The sequence below is a fragment of the Vipera berus genome (assembly GCF_964194415.1).
Source record: "Vipera berus genome assembly, chromosome: 1".
NCBI classification, from domain to species: Eukaryota; Metazoa; Chordata; class Lepidosauria; order Squamata; family Viperidae; genus Vipera; species Vipera berus.
In genome coordinates this window covers 56,195,233-56,220,222 of record NC_138202.1, presented here as the reverse complement: position 1 = coordinate 56,220,222, position 24,990 = coordinate 56,195,233, and the positions used below count along the sequence as shown (strand labels likewise).

General features: G+C 37.9%; 1 protein-coding gene across 2 annotated transcripts; it reads right to left on the bottom strand.

The window, feature by feature from the left end:
• Window positions 1-226: 226 nt before the first annotated feature.
• On the bottom strand, window positions 227-24,709 carry PPP2R3C (protein phosphatase 2 regulatory subunit B''gamma). 2 transcript variants are annotated; one of them, XM_081336308.1, is made up of 14 exons: window positions 24,621-24,681; window positions 22,707-22,867; window positions 21,754-21,881; window positions 18,620-18,724; window positions 18,406-18,518; window positions 16,715-16,812; window positions 11,701-11,771; window positions 10,523-10,655; window positions 8,655-8,710; window positions 8,493-8,568; window positions 6,208-6,344; window positions 5,156-5,293; window positions 1,881-1,940; window positions 227-819 (listed from the first exon to the last, which is right to left on the bottom strand). In XM_081336308.1, the coding sequence occupies exons 2-14, from the start codon at window positions 22,795-22,797 to the stop codon at window positions 631-633; spliced, it is 1,395 nt and encodes a 464-aa protein (XP_081192434.1). In that variant the 5' UTR covers window positions 22,798-22,867; window positions 24,621-24,681; the 3' UTR covers window positions 227-630. The 2 variants fall into 2 exon arrangements, with proteins under 2 accessions (XP_081192434.1, XP_081192435.1); XM_081336309.1 differs by lacking the exon at window positions 22,707-22,867 and having other exon boundaries at window positions 24,621-24,709.
• Window positions 24,710-24,990: the final 281 nt, after the last annotated feature.

Below are 24,990 nucleotides of genomic sequence, written 5' to 3'. Positions count from 1 at the left end.
ATGCAGGCGTCTGCCGGATCGCCGGTGAGTGGTCTTGAGGCCCCGCTGAATGTCGGGCCTGCCGGGCCCGACATGCCGCCCCCTCTACCCAGGGTCCTCCTGCAGCTGTAGAAGACAACTGCCGGGAGAGATAGCGGGTAGCAGGGTGCGCTCTGCTTATGCTCAGATGCTGCTTGGGTGAGGGGCTTCCTGCCGCTCCCGGGGTCTGGCGTTTGCAAGGGGGAGGGGAAGGGGCTTAGAGGCTCTTGGGGGTGGGAAGGGAGAGTCATGTTGGAGGGGGTACTGGACTAAGGAGGCTTGAAGTTGCTTTGCATGAACGGGGATGCTCGATTGATTTATGTACTATTTTCCGGCGTATAAGACGACTGGGCGTATAAGACGACCCCCCAACTTTTGAGAAGATTTTCATGGGTTAAAAAGTCATCTTATACGCCGGAAAATACGGTAATAACAGGTCTTAGTAAGCATTTTTTAAAAACGAGGTTCATTTCACTTTTTTTTTTTAAAAAAGATGTCCATCTGGAGTTAAATGGAAACTTCAATGAAATGTGCAATGAATTTGCTGTTCAGCCTCACCAGTCACTGTATCAGTTGGGCATATCTCCAATAGTACAATCTATTTCTGTTAAATCACGTATCAAGAAGATCTGCTGTATTGTCATTATCGTTGGCCACAAGAACTTCTCTGTTTTCGTAAGTCCAGAAGCCATTAAGATCAATTAAAATACTGGTAACTGTGTCTCCTTGACTACTATTGATTAAATCTTGAAGTGAAATCTTGTAAGGATCCTTAGGTTTTACCATGTCAAAGATTTCATCCTAGAAAAAAAATAAAATTTATTTTATTATAAGAATCTCATGGTATAAGCTTATAAGCCTATAAAAAACAAGTTATTTGATCAAACTAAATGTTTTCTTCTTATACCTTTTTGTTCTTCTGAACAATAGAAGACTACATAGCACAAATACAATGTGTAGTAATATGCAATAAATAAGATGACCTGGATGGAAATATATAAGCTCCATTAATAAGTTGCCAAGGGATCAATAATTCTTTTAACTGCAGACCATTGAGATAACAGTTGGAAGCTTCTTAGGTAGATGCCTCCTTGATTCATTAAAAGTATAAGAAGGAATAAGAGGTATGACAGAACTAGACTTGCAAGATTCTGATAGCTAATCTCAATAAAAATAAATCAGCCTTTCTGTGGAGGTGAATACCTACTCTGCACCCCACAACTGGATTATTGCAATGCATTCTACATGAAGCTGCCCTTGAAGACAATCCAGAAGCTACAAATGTTACAAAGTGAAATTTGAAGCAGTAATGGGCACCTCCCAGTATGCCTATTGTCACCACTGCTCTGTGAACTGCATTGATTGCCATTTGGTTTCTCGGTGCAATTCAAGGCGTTAGTTGTTACCTACAAAGCCCTTTATGGCAGGGAGCCTGGATATCTGAGGAACCACCTATCTCCAATAATTTCTGCTTCCCTGGTATGTAATAGCAGAATTGGTGCGCTCTAGGTCCCTTTACCTACGTGGTTATATTTTGTTAATAGTTTTCACCATTTTGCATTTGTATTTGTAAGCTGCCCAGACTCTATGGGAGTGGGAAACTATAATAAACTTAAATAATTACCTTATATAGTAAGTATAACTTCGTATTTTTAAGATACTGTAATTTGAATAAATATAGCCAGAATGCAACACTTGAGAAAAATATTTCTCCTTATGCAATAAAATCAACATTATGTAACATAAGCTATGCATATACCAGTATACAGTATATGTAACCATATTGCTGACTATCAGAGAAGTATTTCAAAAGTAAGTTCATTAAGTATTGCGCACGAATATATTTTGATCAGAATTCTAACCTTCACATCTTGAAAAGAAACTGGATCTTGTCCATGGATTTTCATTTGTTCTTGAATAGCCTACAGGGTCAGAGATTAAGGAGATGAATAACATTTTAAAAATGAGGATTTTTTAAAGATGAAATTATGTATATAATGAAATAAGCTTAATTAGAATTGCCATAGTTGTGCAATTTTGCAAAGATGAAAAAATATACAGGTAGCAAGTACTGTAGTTATTATTTATTTATTTATTTATTTATTTATTTATTTATTTATTTATTTATTTATGGGACTTATATGCCGCCCTATCTCCCGAAGGACTCAGGGCGGCTAACAACAATAAAAACAACAATACAAAAGTTAAAAGAAATTAAATAAACAGCTCCAATAAATAAGTTAAACTAAACAAAATTTAAAAACATTTTTAAAAACCCTGTCGTCAGTCCAGGTCAGCCTGATGAAAAAGGAAAGTTTTAAGGCCGCGGCGAAAGGACCGGAGATCCGGGGCCATCCGGAGCTCAAGGGGGAGTTGGTTCCACAGGGCTGGTGCTCCCACAGAGAAGGCCCTCCCCCTGGGGGTCGCCAGCCGACATTGTCTAGCTGACGGCACCCTGAGGAGGCCCTCTCTGTGTGAGCGTACTGGGCGATGGGAAGTCGTTCCCGGCAGCAGACGGTCCTGCAAATATCCCGGGCCTAAGCCATGTTGGGCTTTAAAGGTAAGTACCAGCACCTTAAATCTCACCCGGAGGACAACCGGTAACCAATGCAGCTCACGCAGGAGGGGTGTAATATGGGAGTATTGGGATGCTCCCATCACTACCCGCGCGGCCGCATTCTGCACCAACTGGAGCCTCCGGGTGGTCTTCAAGGGCAGCCCCATGTAGAGAGCATTGCAGTAATCTATACGGGAGGTAACGAGTGTGTGAGTGATCGTACGTAGGGCATCTCGGTCCAGATAGGGGCGCAACTGGTGCACCAGGCGAACCTGGGCAAATGCCCCCTGGCCACAACTCCAATATGATCTTCAAAACTGAGTCATGAATCCAGGAGGACACCTAAATTGCGTGCCCTATCAATGGGAGGTAGCACACCTCCTCCCATAACCAAAGATGGAACCTCTTGGACTAAACGAGATGCCGGTACGTAAAGCCACTCAGTCTTGGCCGGGTTGAGCCGGAGCCTGTTCTTCCCCATCCAAATCCGTACCGCTTCCAGGCAACGGGACATCACCTCGAGGGCATCACTGGGTTGGTTCGGGGTGGAGATGAAAAGCTGGGTATCATCAGCATATTGATGATACCTCAACCCGAAACCACGGATGATCTCACCCAGCGGCTTCATATAGATGTTGAACAGGAGGGGCGAGAGTACTGACACCTGAGGCACCCCACAATTAAGGGGCCTAGGGGCTGACCTCTGCCCCCCTGCCAACACCATCTGCGAACGGCCCGAGAGATAGGAGGAGAACCACCGTAAAACGGTGCCTCCCACTCCCAACCCCTCAAGACGTCGCAGCAAGATACCATGGTCGATGGTATCAAAAGCCGCTGAGAGATCTAATAGGACCAGGACAGAGGAATAACCCCTATCTCGGGCCCGCCAGAGATCATCCACCAGCGCGACCAATGCCGTCTCCGTGCTGTACCCGGGCCTGAAACCCGATTGGTATGGATCCAGATACTCAGTTTCCTCCAGGACCTAAGGGAGCTGCCGTGCTACCACGCTCTCAACAAACTTCGCAAGGAAGCGAAGGTTGTAGACAGGACGAAAGTTATTTAAAATAGCTGGATCCAAGGCAGGTTTCTTGAGGAAGGGCCTTACCACTGCCTCTTCATTTTATAATATTCTATACAGGAAAGCTAGTATTAATTATCTCTTCATAATATTTAAGGGGCCTAGATGTCCCACTACTAAGAGATTTAAGTGGAGACACAACAGTGTGAACTTGGAATTCAAAGCATATACTGGTAATATTAATGATATTGATTCTGGCGAATATGAATTATTTGGAAAGCTGTGGACCTGTGTTAGCTTTATCCAACTCCTTTCAGGAATAGCATGGGTTACATTCAGATCTTGTAGTACAAAATATGCGATCGATTTTACCAAGAGAAAAAAGACAGACCATCTGCTCAATCTATTTGCAATCATTCCCAACTCTTAGCCCATTAAAAAAGAACTTAAGAGCAGCATGTCTCATTGTTAAAATAAGCCTTTAGCCTCAAAATTTGAGCCTAACTATTATGTGTAGGCTGGCAGAAAAAAATAATTGGAAGATGAAGGGCCAAAGTGTTATTACAGAGGAATTAATCTGCTTCATGCTGCTAAAAAAACCATACTTCCTGATGTAGTTTAAACCTGCAGAGCGTTTATTGTAAAGGCTTTGAAAAGGTTCCAGAGGTTGGGGGGGGTGGGGTTTGACAGTAAAAACCTTTGACTGAATTAGCCTATTCTTGGATAATTCACAATGTAATATTGTTTGGTAGCCACCAAATTGGAGGAACAATCTTAGGTGACATGCTGGGGGGGGATTGGTGGGATGGTATATGTTCTACAAATAATAATTAAGGCTGCTTAATTATTTGACTCTTAACAAAATGTATTACCGTAATATCTTAATGTGATTTTAACAGTAAAAGAATTCATTATCACAATTTCAAAAAGGAATATTCCATTTGCTGAAAATACAAAAAAGGTTAAGTCAACTAACATTTATATTGATCTTGTGAAGGCTAAGATAGTATTTCCAGTCTTAATATTTACTGTATACTGATAGATCTTTGTGAAACTGTCGATATATTAACCAGTGTAGCTTGTGAAATACTTAATTTTGCTGAGATTAGTAAACATCATCTGTAAATTTTGTTAATCTGAATTATTTCCCAGTGAAGTTAGCAAAACAAATAAAAAGGGTATTTTAAAATTTACACTAAAAGTTATCATATAATTAGACAGCAATTTAAGCTTTTCCATCATGGCAGTAGCTAAAAAAAATAGCCTATTAACCATTAGAGGTTATTAGCAAGTCTTTCCTTAAAAGAAGCTGGGCTTATTAATTCTTTAGAAAAACTCATCTTTAATTATAAGCACAGCAATATGGTACCATAATGTATGATGCTCTGAAAATAACTGATTTTTTAATGTAAAATTTTAAATGTGTGTATTTTTGACAAAAGCCTTGTAATAAATAGAGGTACTTTAAAGCAATCACCAGCTGGTTTCTAAGCAAAGGCACAATGGTTACAACAACACATGTACAAAAGAATGACCTACCTTCACAAAAAGGGACTTACCCTAAAAAAATAATTAAGGGAAAAGACATTCAGGTATCCTTTGTTCTCTATATCAAGCAATTTGAAAATATACTGCAAAGCTGCAGGTTCCTTTCTGTTTTCTAATGCAAGTACAAAGTCCAAGTACGTCTTATAGTCCTAAAAGCAGATGCAATCATGTTTATTATAGTCCTCTTTTTAAATTGATTTTGCAAGCAAACCATAATTGGTGACTATTTCCTTGTAGGTGAGCAGTTACTTTTTAGTGAAAGTCAGCATGAAATAGAAATGGCCACTGAAGGGGGAAAAAAGTGAACAGAAAATGCTTTTTTAACTGGCTAAGCAACATCCCCATAGATTTCTATCAATGCTACAAGAGAGCTGCTCAGAATTCAAATTAAAGAAACAAATGTGTACGCAGTAGATTAATCTATTGCTATTTGTCATTCCACTGATGAAAGTTAAACAGTTATTAGGTTAGGACAATTTTAAAAAATTGACTAGCATTTAAGAATAATTATCGTTAATGGCAATGGTTTTGCAGCTTTCTACCAGATTCTAGTCTCATATGAGCTTAGAATAAATTCTCTAGCAGAAAGTCCTAAAAAGCATGTAGATGTCCTATTGTATGTCACAATAATTCTCTATAAGATGTGATCTTGGAGTTAATAGGAATCAAAGTCCAAAACTCCATCTAGAAAATTAAAAGTACGGCATATATTAAAAGGAAATTCTATAATTCTACTTTAGATATTATGCTTGTATATTCATGTCAGCTACTTTCAGGATTATAAATTGTTCACTGTTCCTGGTTTTGGCAGAGAAAGAGAAATAATGAAGAACTCACTGTGCTCCCTTCACAATGAGATTTCTTCTTCCCATTAAGAATGCAAAGTCAGTTATGAAAAATACCATGTGTGGCGTTCAGCTGCCAGTGAAATGTGAATGTTTCTTTCATTCTATTTAGTTAATATGCATTTTATGTTACAATCTTAGAAACTACAGATCAATTAAAAGAACAAACATTGTTTCACGAAGCACAGTCTGCTAATGCTATCTTATGTGTGGAATACCATTTCTCCATCGTAGGTCAGACACTCCTGGAAGACCCGATCCAAAAAGATGTTGGTTAGTGTCCCTGTTCCATATCGAGACAATTCTTCTTTGCTAAGCATGCCATTGTGATCTTTGTCAAGATTTAAATATTGGCCTGCAGAGGATGGGAAAAGGGAAATATGAAAGGGAGAAATGCATTTTCTGTACCATTTTACACTTAAAAGATAAAGAGGAAAGATGTGTAATAAGCAAGCTGCATTTATTCAAGTTCCATGGTATAAACATATATGCCATATCATTTTAGATTTCTAGAGTAAAAAAACCCTAATTTTCATCACATGCACAGAAAAGAAATTTCTGTCTTGAGAAGTTTATAAAGATCAGTTATGAATATTAGAAACCCATGTAATAAAACAAAAGCGGTAGGAGCAATTCTGCCGGTTAGAGATTGCCGGCGGGTGATTCCCAGGGGGAGGGCGTTCTCTGTGAGTGCGCCCGCCCTTTGGAACGAACTGCCGATGGAGCTTCGGACTGCCCCCGACCTTTGCTCTTTTCGCCGGGACTTAAAAACCTGGTTGTTCGAATTGTCTGGCCTGGACTGAGGGATTTTAAATTTTAAAGTATTTAATTAAATTATATGAAATTAATTTTAAAATTTTAATTTTTATTGTTATTAGGAATTGTGGGCTTTACTAATTTAATTCTATTTTATTCTTTTTTGTATTGTTTTAATTGCCCTGTGAACCACCCTGAATCCTTCGGGAATAGGGCGGTATATAAATACAATAAATAAATAAATAAATAAATAAATAAATAAATAAATAAATAAATAAATAAATAAATATGGACCGTTGCAGCTTGAAGTTACAGAGAAACGGGAATAAGAGAGAAACATGCCTTTTTCTTTTGCTTGTTTGAAGTATTCTCACTTTTGGATTATAATAACATAATGGCAATTACAAGAAAAACAGCAAGAGAGGGTAGGAGTAGATTGTTATGGCAGCCTCCAGAGAAAATAGTTATGCAAGATTATCTGAACAAATGGGAAATAAGCTTTTGAAAAAAATGGATGAAAGACTGGTAAAGATGAAAGAGAAGATGAAACAAGAAGTATAAAAGATGTAAAATTGTATATAGATTCTAGAGGTAGAACAAATCATCAATAAAGTGGAAATTTTAGACAGTAAGAATGAAGTTCTAAAGAGTTGAAAATAAAATTAGGTAATCTGGCTTTTTAGAATTGAGAGAGGAAATTTTTTGTTTGAGACTTAAGCTATAATACATGTCTATGAAGATATTAGAAAAAGGATTATTAAAACTTGGCTCAGACATAGGCAGAAATTGGTAATTATTTATAAAATAAATTCTAGATTTACTATAACAAGAAATGTTCCAAGAGATGTTTTAGTGCATTTTTAGAAAGGAGACAAGGGGGCAAATTCTGCAGCAGCATTTCAATACAATCTTGGACATGGATATTAGAAAATTCTATCCAAATTTTATGTAAGAGGAAAGAAAACACATTTGGGGCTGAAAAATTAAAACAAACAAACAAACAAACAAATCAAAATTGAGGGAATGTGAATGTAAAAATAAAAAAGAGACGTATAGGTTAAGGGCTTTTGCTGATAATTTGATATTGTTTTTGGGTGGTTCTTTAAAAAAATTTGAATTATCAATGGTTATATTAGAGTTTAATGCATTAGCAGGTTCTAAGATTAATAAGCAGAAGAAAAAGATGTTAACAAAAATATGAAAATATAAGAACAAACAATTGATGAATAAAACAGGTTTTAATATTGAAAAAAGGTAAAATATTTGGATAACACTATGACAAATATGAACAGTATTTCAAAATAATTATATTAAGACATGGAATGAACTTTAAAAAGATATGTTAAGACAGGAAAAAGTACAACTGTTATTGTTGGAGAGAATTTCTGTAGTTAAAATATATGTTCTACTTAAACTGTTATTTTTGTTTTGACAATGGATGCACTATTTAAACAATGGCAGAGGATATATATAAACTGTATGGCAAGGGGGGAAAAATCCAGGTTCGGGATCATCCCCAAAGATAAATAGTGGTAGCAGAAGGCTGAGCAAAGTACAAAGATAGTAAAAATCAGCACTTCTGGGAAATGGATGGAATTGTCTATTTTCCCCCTTAACCAGGTTTTGCTGGAATGACTTTCATTAATTCTGATGTAAATATAGTAATTTATGAGGTCCTCTTTGTGCCATGTAAATGGAAAGTTCATGCAGAAAATGTAGTTCAAAACTATTTACACATGCAACGTACCATAAACTCTCAAAGCAGAAGGAGCAGAAAACCAATTTGTTTCTTGACTTTCCTTAGAAAGTTCTTCATCACGTAACTGAATAGATAAGGAAATATTACGTTAGCTATCAACAAATGTAAAGAACAAGTCAAAAGTCAAAAGAGTATCTTAAAAATATCTACCTCTAGTAAGTCATCTAGGAAGCTGCAGGCTAAAATATCCTGTATCTTTATCTTCCCTGGAAAAGAAAAAATAATACTTTCACTAGTTAATGACTGTGATATTTTTAGGTTTAAGAAAGGTAACAGCCAAACAATACTGAAATGAATTCAAAAGAAATAAATCAACATTTTGACCTATCAGTTCAGGTTGTAAAAAATAAGAATGGTTTTAAAATTAATGTTATAAATTAATAAAATTATTAACATTTCAGATTCATTAAAACACTGTGAAAGTATATTTGTAGGTATTATTTTTATCAAAATATTTATTTTTAACAAGAAAGAAAAAATGTTTATGTCATTTAAATAGATTGTGTTGCTGTTATTATTAAGATCCCCTAATATTGGTGAAATTTATTTAGTTTATTTTTTAAAAAATGTCTGCTTCCTTTTAAACAAAGTATTCTCCAATATTCCTGTACTACATTAAGCAGGGGGGAAATAATTCCATTCACCACTAGATTTCTGGAGGAGGGGATAGTAAATGTCTATTCAATTTTGACGCAGCTTCCTTATTTAAATGAGGACCCAGATTGTTGGGGGCAATAAGCTGACTTTGTAATAATGCTGCTTGGGGGGGGGGAAAGCCCCAATAAGCAGGCATATACATAGAATGAAGGCTATTGCTAAGCACATTGGTTTGTGCTTAAATTGTAAGCCGCCCTGAGTCTTCGGAGAAGGGCGGGATATAAATGGGATTAAAATAAATAAAAATAAAATAAATTTCTAAAGGTGTAGAACAGAATGGGGAACACCTATGGTTATATTTGGAAAAGTCAGAATTGCTGCTGAAATCAAGACAAAGATGCTAACGAGACCTACTTGAAGGATTAACACAGCAATTACAATCTCATTTATTACAATTATCCACACAGTCAGAACTACTTCAGGAAGGTATCACAGGCAAAGGAACTGTCTGGAATATACAGTTTATTCCATTGCTTGTTATAAATGCTGTTTATGCCAGTGTAACCTGAACCAGTCAATTCCCATGCAAATAACTACTACTTCATTTACTTCAATAAGAAAGAAAGCCCTATCTGCATGCAGAGCTCATTCTTAAGTGAAGCAGCTACTATTGTGATAGCAAATGGTAAAACTGAGGGCTTGGGTGTCATATCAAATTCATGTAAAGCTACAACAGTTCAGCTATTTTCCACAAGCATCATCATCAATTTATAATTTGCCATCTCAAAGGTAATATAAAAATGTGAACAAGAAAATTTTCATCTGTCAATGACAGCTTTAACATATGAAAAACATGATTGTGATCACTGTGCTCTGCATAAATTCAACCAACTGACAATGATGATTTAGCTATTATATTGTTATAAAATGTATCAGACAAAAAACTTACAAGACTAATTAAAAGAAATCCCTTCCTGGCTGAAGGTTTCAGTCAAAAACTAAATTAGTACCAAATCTTTTTTTCTATGAATTTTTCTATGACACAGGTTTCCAGATTTATGAGCAAGCCTTCATCTCATTAAGAATACATTAATACATCCAAGAAAAATTGGAAGCCTATTTTCCAATTTTTACTATCGTTTTGCATAATGCCTTAATCTGGAGAAACTGAGTTAATCTTCATAGTTTCAATAATTATGATTTACGGAAGCAAGATAATTTCAACCTAGCATCATTAGTTATATTTAAAATTAATCACTGGAAAAATAATCTTAGCAACAATCTTTTAATCATTTCTTTGATAGAAAAGAAGGGAAACTGGATCATATAAACCATAATATATTCAAAACAGGTATGTATTTGTATAGTTTGGATTACATTACTGGATTCAAATTTTAAAAAGAGGAATAATTTAAACCTACCAGTTCTGAGAGGATCTAAAAAGAAGAAGAATTTTCTGACAGCAGTGCATACATAAAATGAGTAAAAGGATTTTTCTAAACCATCCAACTGTGGCAATGTGGGAATGAGTTCCAATATATAATTTTCTAAATCCTAGAAAATTAAACAAGAAAATGTATACTTATACCACAGATGTCATTATGATTAAAGCTGAAACTTTTAACATTTTTCCTATAGTTTGTAGTAGAAACAGACTGAGCATCTTTTTTTTTTCTCTAGGTGCTTTCATAGTATTTTTCTCTATAGAAGAACTGGCAACAACTCTATATGGTCCTCTATTAACCCCGCAAGTCACATAATGTATCTGTTCTCTGATGCATGCACAATTAATGGGGAAGTGTGTAGGTTGTCCTCGACTTACAACCATTCACTTAGCAGACCATTCAAAGTTACAATGGCACTGAAAAAAGTGACTTATGAGCTTTTTTATAATTACAACCATTGCAGCATCCCCATGGTCATGTGATCAAGAGTCAGACACTTGGCAACTGGCTCGTGTTTATGATGGTTGCAGTGTCCCAGGGTCATGTGATCACCTTTTGTGACTTTCTGACAAGCAAACTCAATGGGGAAGCCAGGTTCATTTAACAACCATATTACTGATTTAACAACTGCAGCGATTCAATGAACAACTGCAGTTAGAAAGGTCATAAAATGGGGCAAGACTTACTTAACTGTGTTGCTTAGCAACAGAAATTTTGGATTCAATTGTGGTTGTAAGTCGAGGATTACTTGTAATTGTCAAAAATATCTGGCAATATAGGACTCCATTTGTGAGAGTTGTATCACAGTGTTATCCTCTTTAGTTCAAAAAAAGCTAAGTTAACTCTACAGTCAAGATTTCTTAGAAATGCAGAGGGGTTACTTATTACAAATATCAGTCCATAATTAATTAATGTTATGTGAACAATACTCTCCCATAAATAATTATATTAAAATATGATTTAATTTATTAATCAAATTTGTACTGTCACAATTACAGTACTCCTGGTGGCTTGCTTGAAATCTTTCTGATTATATATAAACAGCTGATTATTAAATATGTTCCCTTCAACTGCTCTTTTTGAATGAAGATAAAGACAACAGAAATAATTTCAGTTACATTAGATAAACATATCAATTATTATTCTTCACTTACTGATTCTCTGAGGTAACCTTGTCCAGCTACATCATATAAACTGAGGCCTATTCTTGTCTGGTACAGCCATACTGTGAAGCAGATTAAAAAATACCCAATAAATTTCCAGACAAGTAAAATAAGGCATAGTAACAAATTGAAAGAACATTAGAAAGATACTGATATTCACAAGTATTCCAACAAAGGCAAACTGGATATTCCTATTTAAATTAATTACAAATAAAAATTTAAAAATCTGTTAAAGCAAATTCTACAAATTCAAATACTACATGTATACGTATATGGTGCTGCTGTGGTGTGGTAGGATGGAGGGTTTGTTGTCACTGTGTGTTGGGGGGAGAGAGCACGGGGGGGAGGCTCAGCTAATCTCAATGTACACATGTTGTACTTTGACAATAAAGGCTTATTATTATTATATAGTTGCAGAGAGCTGAATATAATTGGCATTCTTAAATTTAAATTTACAAATCTTTATTGGTTTTTTAATATTTACATATACATGTATTTGTGAAGCAATATGGTGGTTGGGTAGTCAAAAGTAACAAATAACAAATTGTAAATAGTTCAGGTTGCATCAATAAAGATTCCCTCTCTGATACCCTTAGTTTTCACATAGTCAAAATAGTCAAAGTAATCATGTTAATACATTTCTAGTTGTGACCTAGTCAATTAACAAAATTTTCAATATAATTTCACTAATACATATCAAAATCCTGTTTTTAAGTTTTACCTAATTGCAATAAAATACTCTAAAGTAGCCTATAATATACAGAAAAAAGCTTAATTTTTGGGTAACCCACAATTCCCTATTTCAATAAAGAATAATTCTCTTGTCTACAAAACTTACATTGTTCATTACAAAACATTATTATGATTTACCAGTAAAGTCTACTTTTCATCTTAACAAATCACCAATCATTAGAAAAATACTTTTTGTCTTAACCGTTCAACAATTATTAAAATACTATCTTTTGTTATAAGATTCTAAATTCTATAGTATAGTTCAAAATTTTATTCTAAAAGCTTAATTTTGTTTTCCTTTAAAGATCTAAAACCTAGATGTAAAATCAGCTTACTGTGTATATATATATATATATATATATATATATATATATATATATATATATATATATATATATATATATATATATATATATATATATATATATATATATATATAAAGATTCCCCTTAGTCCATCAAAAGAGGTTTTTTAAGATCTGTCCTTGCAAATCCCAAAAGAGATAAGTCTAAATTTTTAAATCTCTCGCCTTCCTTTTGTGCCAATCAGACTTCCATCTTAGTACCTTTGAATTTTTAAATGTGTCTCCCTTTCTTCCTCCACCTCTTATTTGAATCCAAGGAGACCATCCAAATGACAGTTTTGCCAAGCTGGTGTCCCCTTTATAATCATTGAAATATTGCTTTAATAGCTCAGTTTTTGATGTTTGATGTAATATAATTGCTATTAATTCAGTCTGATCTTTTTCTTCTTCTATTTCCATCTGGTTTAGGTAGAAAGTAGTAGCTAATGTTGTTATTGTTTGATTAGCTGAATCCTCAACATACTGTATTTGAAGGCCTTTGATATCTTCACTCTTAATGTTGCTTTCTTCGGGTGTTGTTTTTTGAGTTGTAAGTTTTGTAGTTGAAGCTGGAGTTTGGAGTTCAAGGTTCTCTGTAGGCTGCGCTTGTTGCTCTTTGAAATCTCCTATTTTGATGTTAATTTCCACTTCTTCTATTTGTTTTTGAATTGTCAGTTCATCATTTTGGCTTTAATTTGCTCAGTTATAGCCAAGATTGTGTCCAATATCAATTTGTAGTTAAATGGTGGGATATAGTCATCCATTTTGTTAGTGTTTACAGCTAAGTCTTCCATGAAGGCTATTTTAATAGACGTCAGTAATTTTCCACCTCCAATGCTCTTAAAAGTTGTTTTCAGTGCCAGGTGTTCCCACATCTTTGAAGATAGTATCAAGGACAGCTTTGTTATTCAGTCAGTTCTCACAATAAGCAAAAGGTTTACTTGCAATTCCACGTTTAGCCACAAGATGTCATCAATAGCATATAAAATAAGTTGTAAAGTACTTTTTTTCCAGATTAATATAAAGCTTTTGTATAATTAGTCCATTCTTTTTTCTTAATTCGCCTCTTGAACAGAAAATAGGTTAATAGATCCCCACAAAAATAGGAGCTTTTTAATGAGTAGAAATAAGATTGCTTAATTTCTTTGCTTAATCAGATGATTTTTTCCCCTCCATGCTTTAAGGCTTAAAATGTTATTCCCCAAGTGTACAAATGCCATTGTTTCAAAAAAAGGGGGAGAAAATTTTCAGAAAAGTCCCACAGGCAGGCAGTTAGGGGGATAAGAAAGGTAAGGTCTCACCCAGGTCCTCCAGATTGCTTTGTTGTGCTAGGTAGTGCTTTCGGCTTTCGGCAGGGAACGGCTTAATGATCAGCCATATTGATGGCCGGTCACTTCTTCGGGCCAAAAGGAGCTGCTCCGGATTCAAGCAGAGGGCTGCCACCCTTCCACGATCACAGGAGGCCTCCTTGTGGTGTTCGCCCCTCCAGGGCAACATTCGACCCTTTTCAGGGTCCTCCAATGAAGAAGGATCGGATGGCAGAGAGAGAGCTCTTCCTGTGCATCAAAAAGCGCCGTGTGCGCAAACCGAAAGCCAATTTACAAATCTCTTTAGATCCATTATGATTTCTGTTTTGCTTAACTGATGACCATCCTGATTTCCCTTATTCAAGTTATTCAAAAGACTGGTTCACAGATTATATTTGCATTTTGTTATATAATATATAATTATGCTACATGTGAACCCATTATTATGATCTATACAACAAACCAAAGTTTAACCAACCATAATTTAACTCAATCTGTAAACAGAAAATTAGTCCTACATGAAGTATTATTCTCATTACTGGAAGATGTATGAGGCAAGATTGAAAAAAGCATGCAAGGATTTAGAATACCTTCCAACCTTTTCATTTTTAGTAGTCATAAGAGGCATCTTCTGTACAATAAAATAATATTTTTGGCTTTTGTTTCTCTATGTCTGCCCTACACCTGAATTTTTTTTAACCCACTAAGCTCACAATTAACTGTTACAAAGCCAGTGTTGTGATTCAGGCATTCTGGCTTTATTTATTTGTTTATTTATTTTTCAAATTTATGAACTGTCCATCTCCCTCAGCTACAACCATTGGCTGATCATTCTAACCATTAGGTAGGAGGAAAAAAAAGCATAAAATAACTAAAAGAAGCAGATTTAATTATTCGATGCGTGAAACTCACTGGCACACAAACATTTTCTGGCAAGAGAAAAGAAACCACAGCTCTATTTTATTTGTTAGTGGGTTTCTGCCCACCTCTTGTTGGTTCTGAATATGTTTGCATGTATATTCTACCAGAAGCAAAAGGGGACTGCATATGGCCATATGCTCTGTCCTAGGTCACATAAACAGGAAAGAGGAGAGGGCTTAGAACAGGGCTGTCAAACTCAATTTCACTGAGGGCCACATCAGCATTGTGGTTGCCCTCGGGGGGGGGTGGATGGGGGGGCGTTGCCTACTGGGTGTGTGTGGCTGGGGTGGGCATGGCTACTTGGAGGGCGTGGCCAGTTCGACATCACTCGCTTCAGGGGTGCCTGGGCAGGACTGGGGCAGATCTGAGGGTCTCCGGCGGAGGAGGATGGGACCAGGACGCGTGCTGGGACATGGTTCCTCCCACCCTCCCTCCATTCCTTCCTTCCTCCCTCCCACCCTCCATTCCTCCCTCCCTTCCTTCCTGTTCCTTCCTTCTTCCCTCCCGCCCTCCATTCCTTCCTCCCTGTTCCTTCTTTCCTCCCTCCCTTTTTCTATCTCCTCCCACTCTCTCTTCCTCCCTCCCTTCCTCTCACCCTCCGTTTCTTTTTCCCTGTTCCTTCCTCTGTTCCTTTCTCCCACCCTCCCTTCCTTTCTCCCTCATTCCCACCCTCCCTCCGTTCCTTCCTTCGCCTTCTCATCTCTTTCCTTCCCCCGCGCTCAGGAAGGGGTGATGAGAGGGAGAGAGACTGCCAGCACTAATATGCTGTTGCCAGCCATTCCTATACCATGTGGGCAGGTGAGGGCAGTCCCGTTGAAAGGGATGCCTCGTAGCTGCAAGGCTGGAGGTGCTGGTGGAGAGGTGGCACTGATCTACAACGTGGTTGTGTCCATCAAAGCCAGATCTTAGCTCAGCCTAAGATCCACTGGAACCAGCAAGAAGCTGCCTTGCCACCTCTGCCCCGCCCCCCCAGGAGTGCACACAGGAGACGGCCAGTGCCGGTGTCCTGGGTGAAGTCAGCCTGCGGGACAAGACAGCTAGCAGGCACGCCGGACTCCACATGTGCATGCACCCAGGGGGCGGGACAGGGCTACCTCGTGGATTTAACGCTGAGCACATTCTGGCTTTGATGAACACAACCAGGTTGTAGATCAGTGCCTGGTCGGCCTGAGCTGGGCTGGGCTGGGCCGAGGTGCGGCGGGCTGGTCCTTCGCTCTTTCCAGAGCAGGTACCCTGCTTTTTTTTTCTTTTGCTGACTTCTGTCATCATCATCATCATCACTATCATCATAATCTTCTCCATATTTTTCCAATATTTCATTGGATTAGAAAAAATAAAAATAGTGAAAATGTGAATAAGTCATTATAATTTGCTATTACGCTAGCGTAATAGCACGTAGTAGTGAATGAATAACCGTATTGAGTTAGCAGTGATAATAATGAAGTATATCAAGATGATGTGATTAATAATTATGATAAATTTAATATTATCACATATTAAATTATGATTAAAACAGAAAAACACGGACAAGACTGATTAATTATCACTCATTTTGGTCTACTTATCCAGCTCATGCCCACTTTTAAGAAAATGGTTCTCAATGCAGTTTAAAACAGAGTGCAGTCCCAAACCTACTATATGGAATCTAATAATATAATCTGCATTATTATAGATATTGTTACAATGGATCAAAAGGACTCACCTTTTCTCATTACATAATTGAAAAACTGCATGATAGATATTCTTCCATAGGGATCATTATGAAGTAATTTAGCAAAAATTTTAGCTGTGAAGAATTGCCTGTGAAACATAAATTTAGTACTGAAATTTTGAAGATTTGTCTTTGTAGATTGAATCTCAGTTATATAATGAATGGAATAAACAACACAATAGAAATTTGTATTCTAAATATATTTCTGATATTCTGATGCAACTTGAGAAAATTTATCAATCCACTTAACTTCTTCATATCTGTACTTAATACACTTTTTCCCACAATTTATGTATAACTTGAACTTGTTCATCCTGTTTTCCTGTTTATTAATCTATCCTAAATAGATCAATCTATCAAATATTCACTGTTAATTACAAGTAGCCCTTATATTTAGCAACCATTCAAATTATGACAATTGTAAATGAGTAGTTGTTATGACCACTCCTCAAGTTCTGACTGTCCCATTACCTCTGTGATCACATGATCACAATCTGCATACTTGGCAACTGCCTTGCATTTGTGATGATTATAGTGTCCCTCAGTCACATGATCGCATTTTGCAACCTTGCTTGAGTCTCACCCACCTGGGCAAAGCGCACTGTCCCCAAATCTTAGCAATAGCAATAACACTTAGATTTATATACTACACCATAATGCTTCACGGCATTCTCTGAGCAGTTTAGAAAATCGGCATATTGCCCCCAACAATCTTGGTCCTCATTTTACTGACCTCTAAAGGACAGAAGACTGAGCCAACCCTGAGCCTGTCAGGATCAAACTCCAGAGTGTGGACAGAGTTAGCCTTTATTATTGCATTCTAACTACTGTGCCACAAGGCTCCCCAGTCTTGTTGAGCTCGCACTGCCCACCACTCATGTACCCCTCCCTGAGTTTTTCTGGGTTCACATTGTGTCTCTCTACTACTTGTGCATCCTCACACATGCTCCCTGAGCATGGCTGAGTTCACAGTGTCTCCCCAGCCTCTCATGCACCCTCTCCCACTCTTGCTCATCTGTTAGCAGCTATCTGAAGCCCCACATGCTTGTGTTGTGTCTTCTTGGCCACCTGTGGATCCTCCTGTTCCCACTCTCACCCAGTAGCCGCCACTTATCTGCCTGTTAGCTCGATTGTGAGTCACCTGAGATTTTCAACTTCCTACCACCTTTCTGACTGATGGTTGTTGGAAGCTGGCAGGAACTTATAGGGAGAGCCTTGCTTAATGAACCACAATTCTCACTTAAATGACAATGGGGACATTTGTCCATTAATATATAAGGAAATCCAAAATGCTCAACCAAACCATTTATTATATCTCATATATTTTAATGCATGCTTTCCTTTCATCATAAAACAACTTTATGACATTCAACAGATAATTTTTATAACCACCCAAAACATTAATTACACATTTATACTATTACATGCTTTCTTTGAATTAACAAACATGCAGGAATTTTTTCAGATTCATTTATGTCCCAATGACCTGCCAGAATCTACTCTGTACATCTACTATTAGACATAAAACTACACTTTATCTCCCTCAGAATTCCTCACCTTTTAGCTAGAGTTCTGCCAAAGACATTTACTCCATCAAATCTCAGATCTGAATATTGACCTAGACATAACTAAAACACTAGGCAAATCAGGCTCCTGTAAGTGTCTCAAAATAAAGGTCTTACTTGCACTTGGATCCAGCTTTTTCACCAACTTTCAAGAAGTTTTCATAGTTAATCATTGCTTCATCCCCCATCATAGGCGGTGTCTGATGTTCATCCAAGAGAAACCACAAATTCTTAAAAAGGAAATTTAAAAATGACAAGGGAAATATCACTTAGTGGGCAGTAAAGTTTCCAAAATATTGATCTGAAATTAAATTAAACTAAATTTTCATACCTGCAATTCTTCATTATCTAGCAATTCTCTACTTTTTCTCTGCAAAAAGACTGCTCTAGATTCTTCTCTTAATTTTTGTAACAATATTTCATCTTCTGCCGGCAGCTAAAAAAAGAAAAGAATTGTAATTTGTAGCACAAGTATATTTTGAAACTTGTTTACATAAATGTTATTTGTGCTACAAGAATTGTTGAAATACAGTGAATTTTTCCTTCCTTCCTTCTTTCCTTCCTTTTTCACCTTTGGCTGTCTTTTGCCTCTGTCTCATTATCCATTGTTACTAATTAAGAACAAATGCATCTGTTGCCCCAATGTGTTTCTATAATCCAGTAAGTCTCTCCTTATAGTCAAGGTTTTTTTTTACTGTAGAGAAAAAGAAAATAAACAGGAAGTTAGATATTATCACTTCCATGAAAGTATACCTAAGAAATCTAAACTTATAACACAAATAAACAAGGTTAGCATCCGTTCTTTGTGTTCATTACACTTAAGTTCTCCTCTGCTGCAATTGCCATTTTTCTAGCAACTTAGTTTTTTAGACAAATGCTTCAATTTGCCGTGTGCAACTCCTTTATGAAGCTGTTCTTAAATTAAAACATTGCTATTCACAAAAGGAGAAACCTATATGCGGGTCAAGAAGCAACAGTGAGAACTGGACACGGAACCACTGATTGGTTCAAGATTGGGAAAGGAGTCCGGCAAGGCTATATACTGTCGCCCTGCCTATTTAACTTATATGCAGAGCACATCATGAGAAAGGCAGGGCTAGATGAATCAAAAGTTGGAATTAAGATTGCCGGAAGAAATATCAACAACCTAAGATATGCAGATGATACCACTCTAATGGCAGAAAGTGAAGAAGAACTAAAGAGCCTCTTGTTGCGGGTGAAGAAGGAGAGTGCAAAAGTTGGGTTGAAACTTAACATTAAGAAAACCAAGATCATGGCATCCGGCCCTCTCAATTCCTGGCAAATAGATGGGGAAGAAATGGAGGTAGTGACAGATTTTATTTTCCTGGGCTCCAAGATCACTGCAGATGGGGACTGTAGCCAAGAAATTAAAAGACGCTTGCTCCTCAGGAGGAAAGCCATGACAAATCTAGACAGCACACTAAAAAGCAGAGACATCACCCTGTCAACAAACGTGCGTATAGTCAAGGCTATGGTCTTCCCAGTTGCAATGTATGGCAGTGAAAGCTGGACCAAAAGAAAGGCTGAGCGCCAAAGAATTGAGGCCTTTGAACTATGGTGTTGGAGAAGACTCCTGCGAGTCCCTTGGACTGCAAGGCGATCAAACCGGACAGTCCTAGAGGAGATCAACCCTGACTGCTCTTTAGAAGGCCAGATCCTGAAGCTAAAACTCAAATACTTTGGCCACCTAATGAGAAGGAAGGACTCACTGGAGAAGAGCCTAATGCTGGGAAAGATTGAGGGCAATAGAAGAAGGGGACGACAGAGAATGTGGTGGCTGGATGGAGTCACTGAAGCAGTAGGCGTGAGCTTAAATGGACTCCAGAAGATGGTAGAGGACAGGAAGGCCTGGAGGAACATTGTCCATAAGGTCGCGATAACAACAACAATTCACAAAAGAGCACAAATGTCATGTTCGTGGTCTTCATTCCTTCTTATTTGATCAAACAGGCATTCCATGGTTACCACTCTAGCCTCTGATAAATAATTTGGTGAATAAATTATTTGAATGGAATTGGACTCTAACTGGAGAATACCAATAGAGAGGACTAGGGCTTTGTCCTGTGAAATGAACTATGATCATTTTGATCCCGAGTGTCTTCTTTAGCGTCAGCTCCACCACCTCCTAGTTGTATCCGTAACACCCATGGCTAGTTAAGGCCTCTCATGAAATAACAAGATTCAAGCAGGAATCAACACCTGAATGGAATGGTCCATTACCGCTTAAAAATCTAGCTGCGACCTCTGCACAAGCAGCATTCCCTTGATCCAACTACATTAATAGTTACACTGATCTCCAACTTGTGCTTTTTAGGCCCTGCAACTGCAAAAGAGCAAACTATCTGGACCCTTGGAAGTCAGGGTTCAGTTCAGGGTTCACAATCAACTTCATTGCTTGTGCTTGTGGATAACCTTTGGAGTGGGATTCTGTTAATGAGTTCATTAAAATGAGGTTTCACTGAATAGTAGTACTGCCTCATATTAGATGATGAAAGTTGAAAGTGTCAATATACTTTATTTATTTACCTACTTACAGTGATTCTGGGTGGCTTACAATATGATAAAAAAGTGAAAAAAGTTCTACAAGACAATTAAAATTAGAGAAATTAAAAAGGAAAGCTAAAAACCAAGATGTTGGGTGGTCTGGAGGTGGGGATTTTCTCTATCCATTCAACCACCCCCAATGTAGCAGGTCCCAGCTAAGTTTTCAAATTATTCCGGAATACCCTCCCTTTTAATGGGAGGGTATTCCAGAGGGCAGAGGCCACAGCAAAAAAGGCTCTTCTCCTGGACCCCAGCAGCTAAAAATTCTTTGGCAGATGGGATGCAAAGTAGTTTCCACTGGAATGAGTGGAGTGAGCTAGTCCCTTCGGGATGAGATGGCTGTTCAGATACCCTGGTCCCTTGTCATAAAGGGCTTTATCAGTAATAACCAACACCTTGAATTGGACCCTTGAATTTATACAATAAAATATCACAAACCTTTATGTGCAAGACCATTACAGTTTTACTAGACATGATACAACTTAGCCATAGAAGTAACGTATTATTTTTGTGAACATAGAATCCCAGTCATCATAACTGAAATAATTCTCTTCCTAGTAAAAAAACAAACCAATTGTGTCTAGCATTGTAGATGATTCTGTATCTATAGAAATCAGTTTTAAAAAGTTTTATCTAAAAATATTGTTCTAGTATCTTACTTTTGAAGAAGCTGAAATTTTTCTCTGATATAGTTTGACTATTTGTATCAAAACAACCAACTTATTCCTGCAGCTTTTAAAGACCTGAAGCTTTAGAAACCTGAGACCAACTGAAATAGTACTCTAGTTTTTGTATGATTTTAATTATATACTTGGTTGCATATTCTTTTTGTTAAACTATTTTACTATAAAAGTTGTGTGCATTTTAAAGACCTTAGATAGAGCAACACTGAAGACCTACCCTGTAATAAAATCGTGGGATGTTCACATAAGAGGTACTGGTACTTTTTCTTCCTCCTTTCCATTCCAGGTAGTATTTTGTAAACAACTCCATCTCTTCATCCTTCAATTCTTGGTCGCTCTTTTTAGCTACATAACACAAAACAAGAGTATATTACCTTTCATTTATATAGCCTACTTTGTAAAACAAATTTCTGTATGAAAAGTAATTTTGATTTCAATCCTATGTACTGATTGGAAACATCTTTCTCTATGTTCAAAGAAATGTCCATAAAATCTTTTCGTGCTAAGAGCATATGAGACCCAGGGGGGAGGGTAGAAGCAGGCTTAAGGCCTAGGACAGGGGTAGGCAACCTCGGCTCTTTTATGACTCATGGACTTCAACTCCCAAAATTCCTGACTCAGGAATTCTGGGAGTTGAAGTCCATGAGTCATAAAAGAGCCAAGGTTGCCTACCCCTGGCCTAGGGGAATCTGGTGGGTTGAGAGATGGGATGGTGCTGCAGTATCATGTGGTCATAAAAGTGAATGATTGCAGTAGCCATAATTTCAAAATGTGGCTATAACTTTTCTTTGGGGGGGCATCTGTAGAACTTCGACCAGTCATAAGTCAAGGACGTGTTGCTTTGCTGCCGTTGGTTGATCCTAAAAGACAAGAAGCTATCTACCACTTGAATATCTTCACTCTCAATTGTAAGGCTGCTTGTTGTACTTTTTGTAACTAATTTGGCCTTCCTTATATTTAATTTTACTCCCATTTTTCCCTTTGCTCCTTAGTTTTATTATTTTAGCTTATAGATCTTTTGCATTTTCAGCTATCAGGATCATGTCATCAACATAGTAGAGGTAATTTATGTTTCTTTTTTCAATTTTAAAATCACATCATGTTCCAATCCAACTTCCTTTAATATATATTCAATATATAAACTGAATAAATAAGGAGAGAGGTTGAAACCTTGTTGCAGTCCTTTGTCAACTTGGAGCCAGTCTGTCTCACTATGTTCTGTCCGTATTATGGCTGCCTGACCAGTATATACGTTTCTCATGAAGATAATGAGATGTTCTGGAATTCTTATTTTTCTGAGCTTGATGTGGTCATCACAATCAAGGGTCTTTCTATAATCAATGAAGCACACAAAGTCTTTTTGGTATTCATTGGCCTTCTCAATTATCCAGCGTACATCAGCAATAATGCCCTATGTTCCTCAGTCTTTTCTAAGGCCAGTTCGAACATCTGGCTTATCTTTTTCCATTTAGGGTTCTGCATTAAATGATCCTAAACAGTCTTCTGCTAGCATATGAAATTGTACCATAGTCTGCACACTCTATTAAGCCTTCTCTTTTCAATATTGGATTGTAGATTGACCTCTATTTGGTTGGTCACTGTGTGGTTCTCCAGATTTGTTGGCATGGCTTGCAATAGAACCTTGACAGATTATTTTTCTGCTGCTTGCTGTTATCTCAGTGGGTAGGCCAATAGTTCCTCTGCCTTCTAACTTAGTAATGACTGAATTTAACAGAATAACAGAGTTGGATGGGACCTTGGAGGTCTTCTAGTCCAACACCTTGCTCAGGCAGGAAACCCTATACCATTTCAGACAAATGGTTGTCCAGTTTCTTCTTAAAAACTTCCAGTGTTGGAGCATTCACAACTTCTGGAGGCAGGTTGTTCCACTGGCTAATTGTTCTAACTGTCAAGAAATTTCTCCTTAGGTTGCTTCTCTCTTTGATTAGTTTCCATCCATTGCTTCTTGTCTTGCCTTCAAGTGCTTTGGAGAAGAGCTTGACTCCCTCTTCTTTGTGGCAACTCCTGAGATATTGGAACACTGTCACCCCTCATCCTTCTCTTCATTAAACTACTAGACCAGGGGTAGGCAACCTCGGCTCTTTTATGACTCATGGACTTCAACTCCCAGAATTCCTGAGCCAGCATAGCTGGCTCAGGAATTCTGGGAGTTGAAGTCCATGAGTCATAAAAGAGCCGAGGTTGCCTACCCCTGTACTGTTGTTGTTGTTGTTAGTTGCGAAGTCGTGTCCGACCCATCGCGACCCTATGGACAACGTTCCTCCAGGCCTTCCTGTTCTCTACCATCTTCTGGAGTCCATTTAAGCTCACGCCTACTGCTTCAGTAACTCCATCCAGCCACCTCTTCTTCTATTGCCCTCAATCTTTCCCAGCATTAGGCTCTTCTCCAGTGAGTCCTTCCTTCTCATTAGGTGGCCAAAGTATTTGAGTTTTAGCTTCAGGATCTGGCCTTCTAAAGAGCAACCCCTGTACTAGACATACCCAATTCTTGCAACTGTTCTTCATATTTTTAGCCTTCAGTCCCCTAATCCTCTTTGTCTTCTAGTACTAGAGAGGTTCTTCTGAAAAGGGAATATCTTCCAGGGTACCCTGGATGTTGACATCTCTAGTGTATATTGCTCTCTCTCCATGAATCACTGGTCTGTTCCCCATAAGCTAAACTAAATCTTGATCAGCAATTTGCAGCTCATTGCATTATACAAACCCAGCACAGGTGACAACTTAGCGCGATGTGCTTTGTTAGGCTTCCTATCTAGATTGTCCTTTCTCGCTGAATGATTACTAGGACTGACAGAGAGGCCAATGAAGTAAACTAAATCTTATTTTCAATAGAAAGTATTAAATTTCATTTATTGTGAAATAACAAGAGCCTAAAAACCGCGCCAAAGCTACAAAAGCATTTCTCTTCGCCCTCGTATTCCGAGAGAGGGCGGGCAGCGCGTTGCATCGAGGCAAAGCTAGAGGAGCGCAGGCGGGCCGTCCCGACTCTCAGCCAGCCCCTCCCTCGTTTAAGAGACCCTCCCCAGCCAGGCGCCACCGGGCTAAAATTCCCTCCTCACTCACGGTCGCTGCTGACGGCCAGCCGGCTTTTCAGTGCCTGCTTCCAGTCCATCTTCCGTGACGTTCCCTCCTCAATCAAGTACGACGCCTCCCCAGCTAACCGTCATCACCATGGGCAGGGGTAGGCAACCTCGGCTCTTTTATGACTCATGGACTTCAACTCCCAGAATTCCTGAGCCAGCATAGCTGGCTCAGGAATTCTGGGAGTTGAAGTCCATGAGTCATAAAAGAGCCGAGGTTGCCTACCCCTGACCATGGGCAACATCCGGGAAACGGCGAAGCCGTCATATAATCCCTCCTCCTCCTGAAGTTTTACCCCCCCCAAAAAAAGAAGAAGCTACTGTACAACGTAGTGCAGAGATTTCCAACTTTC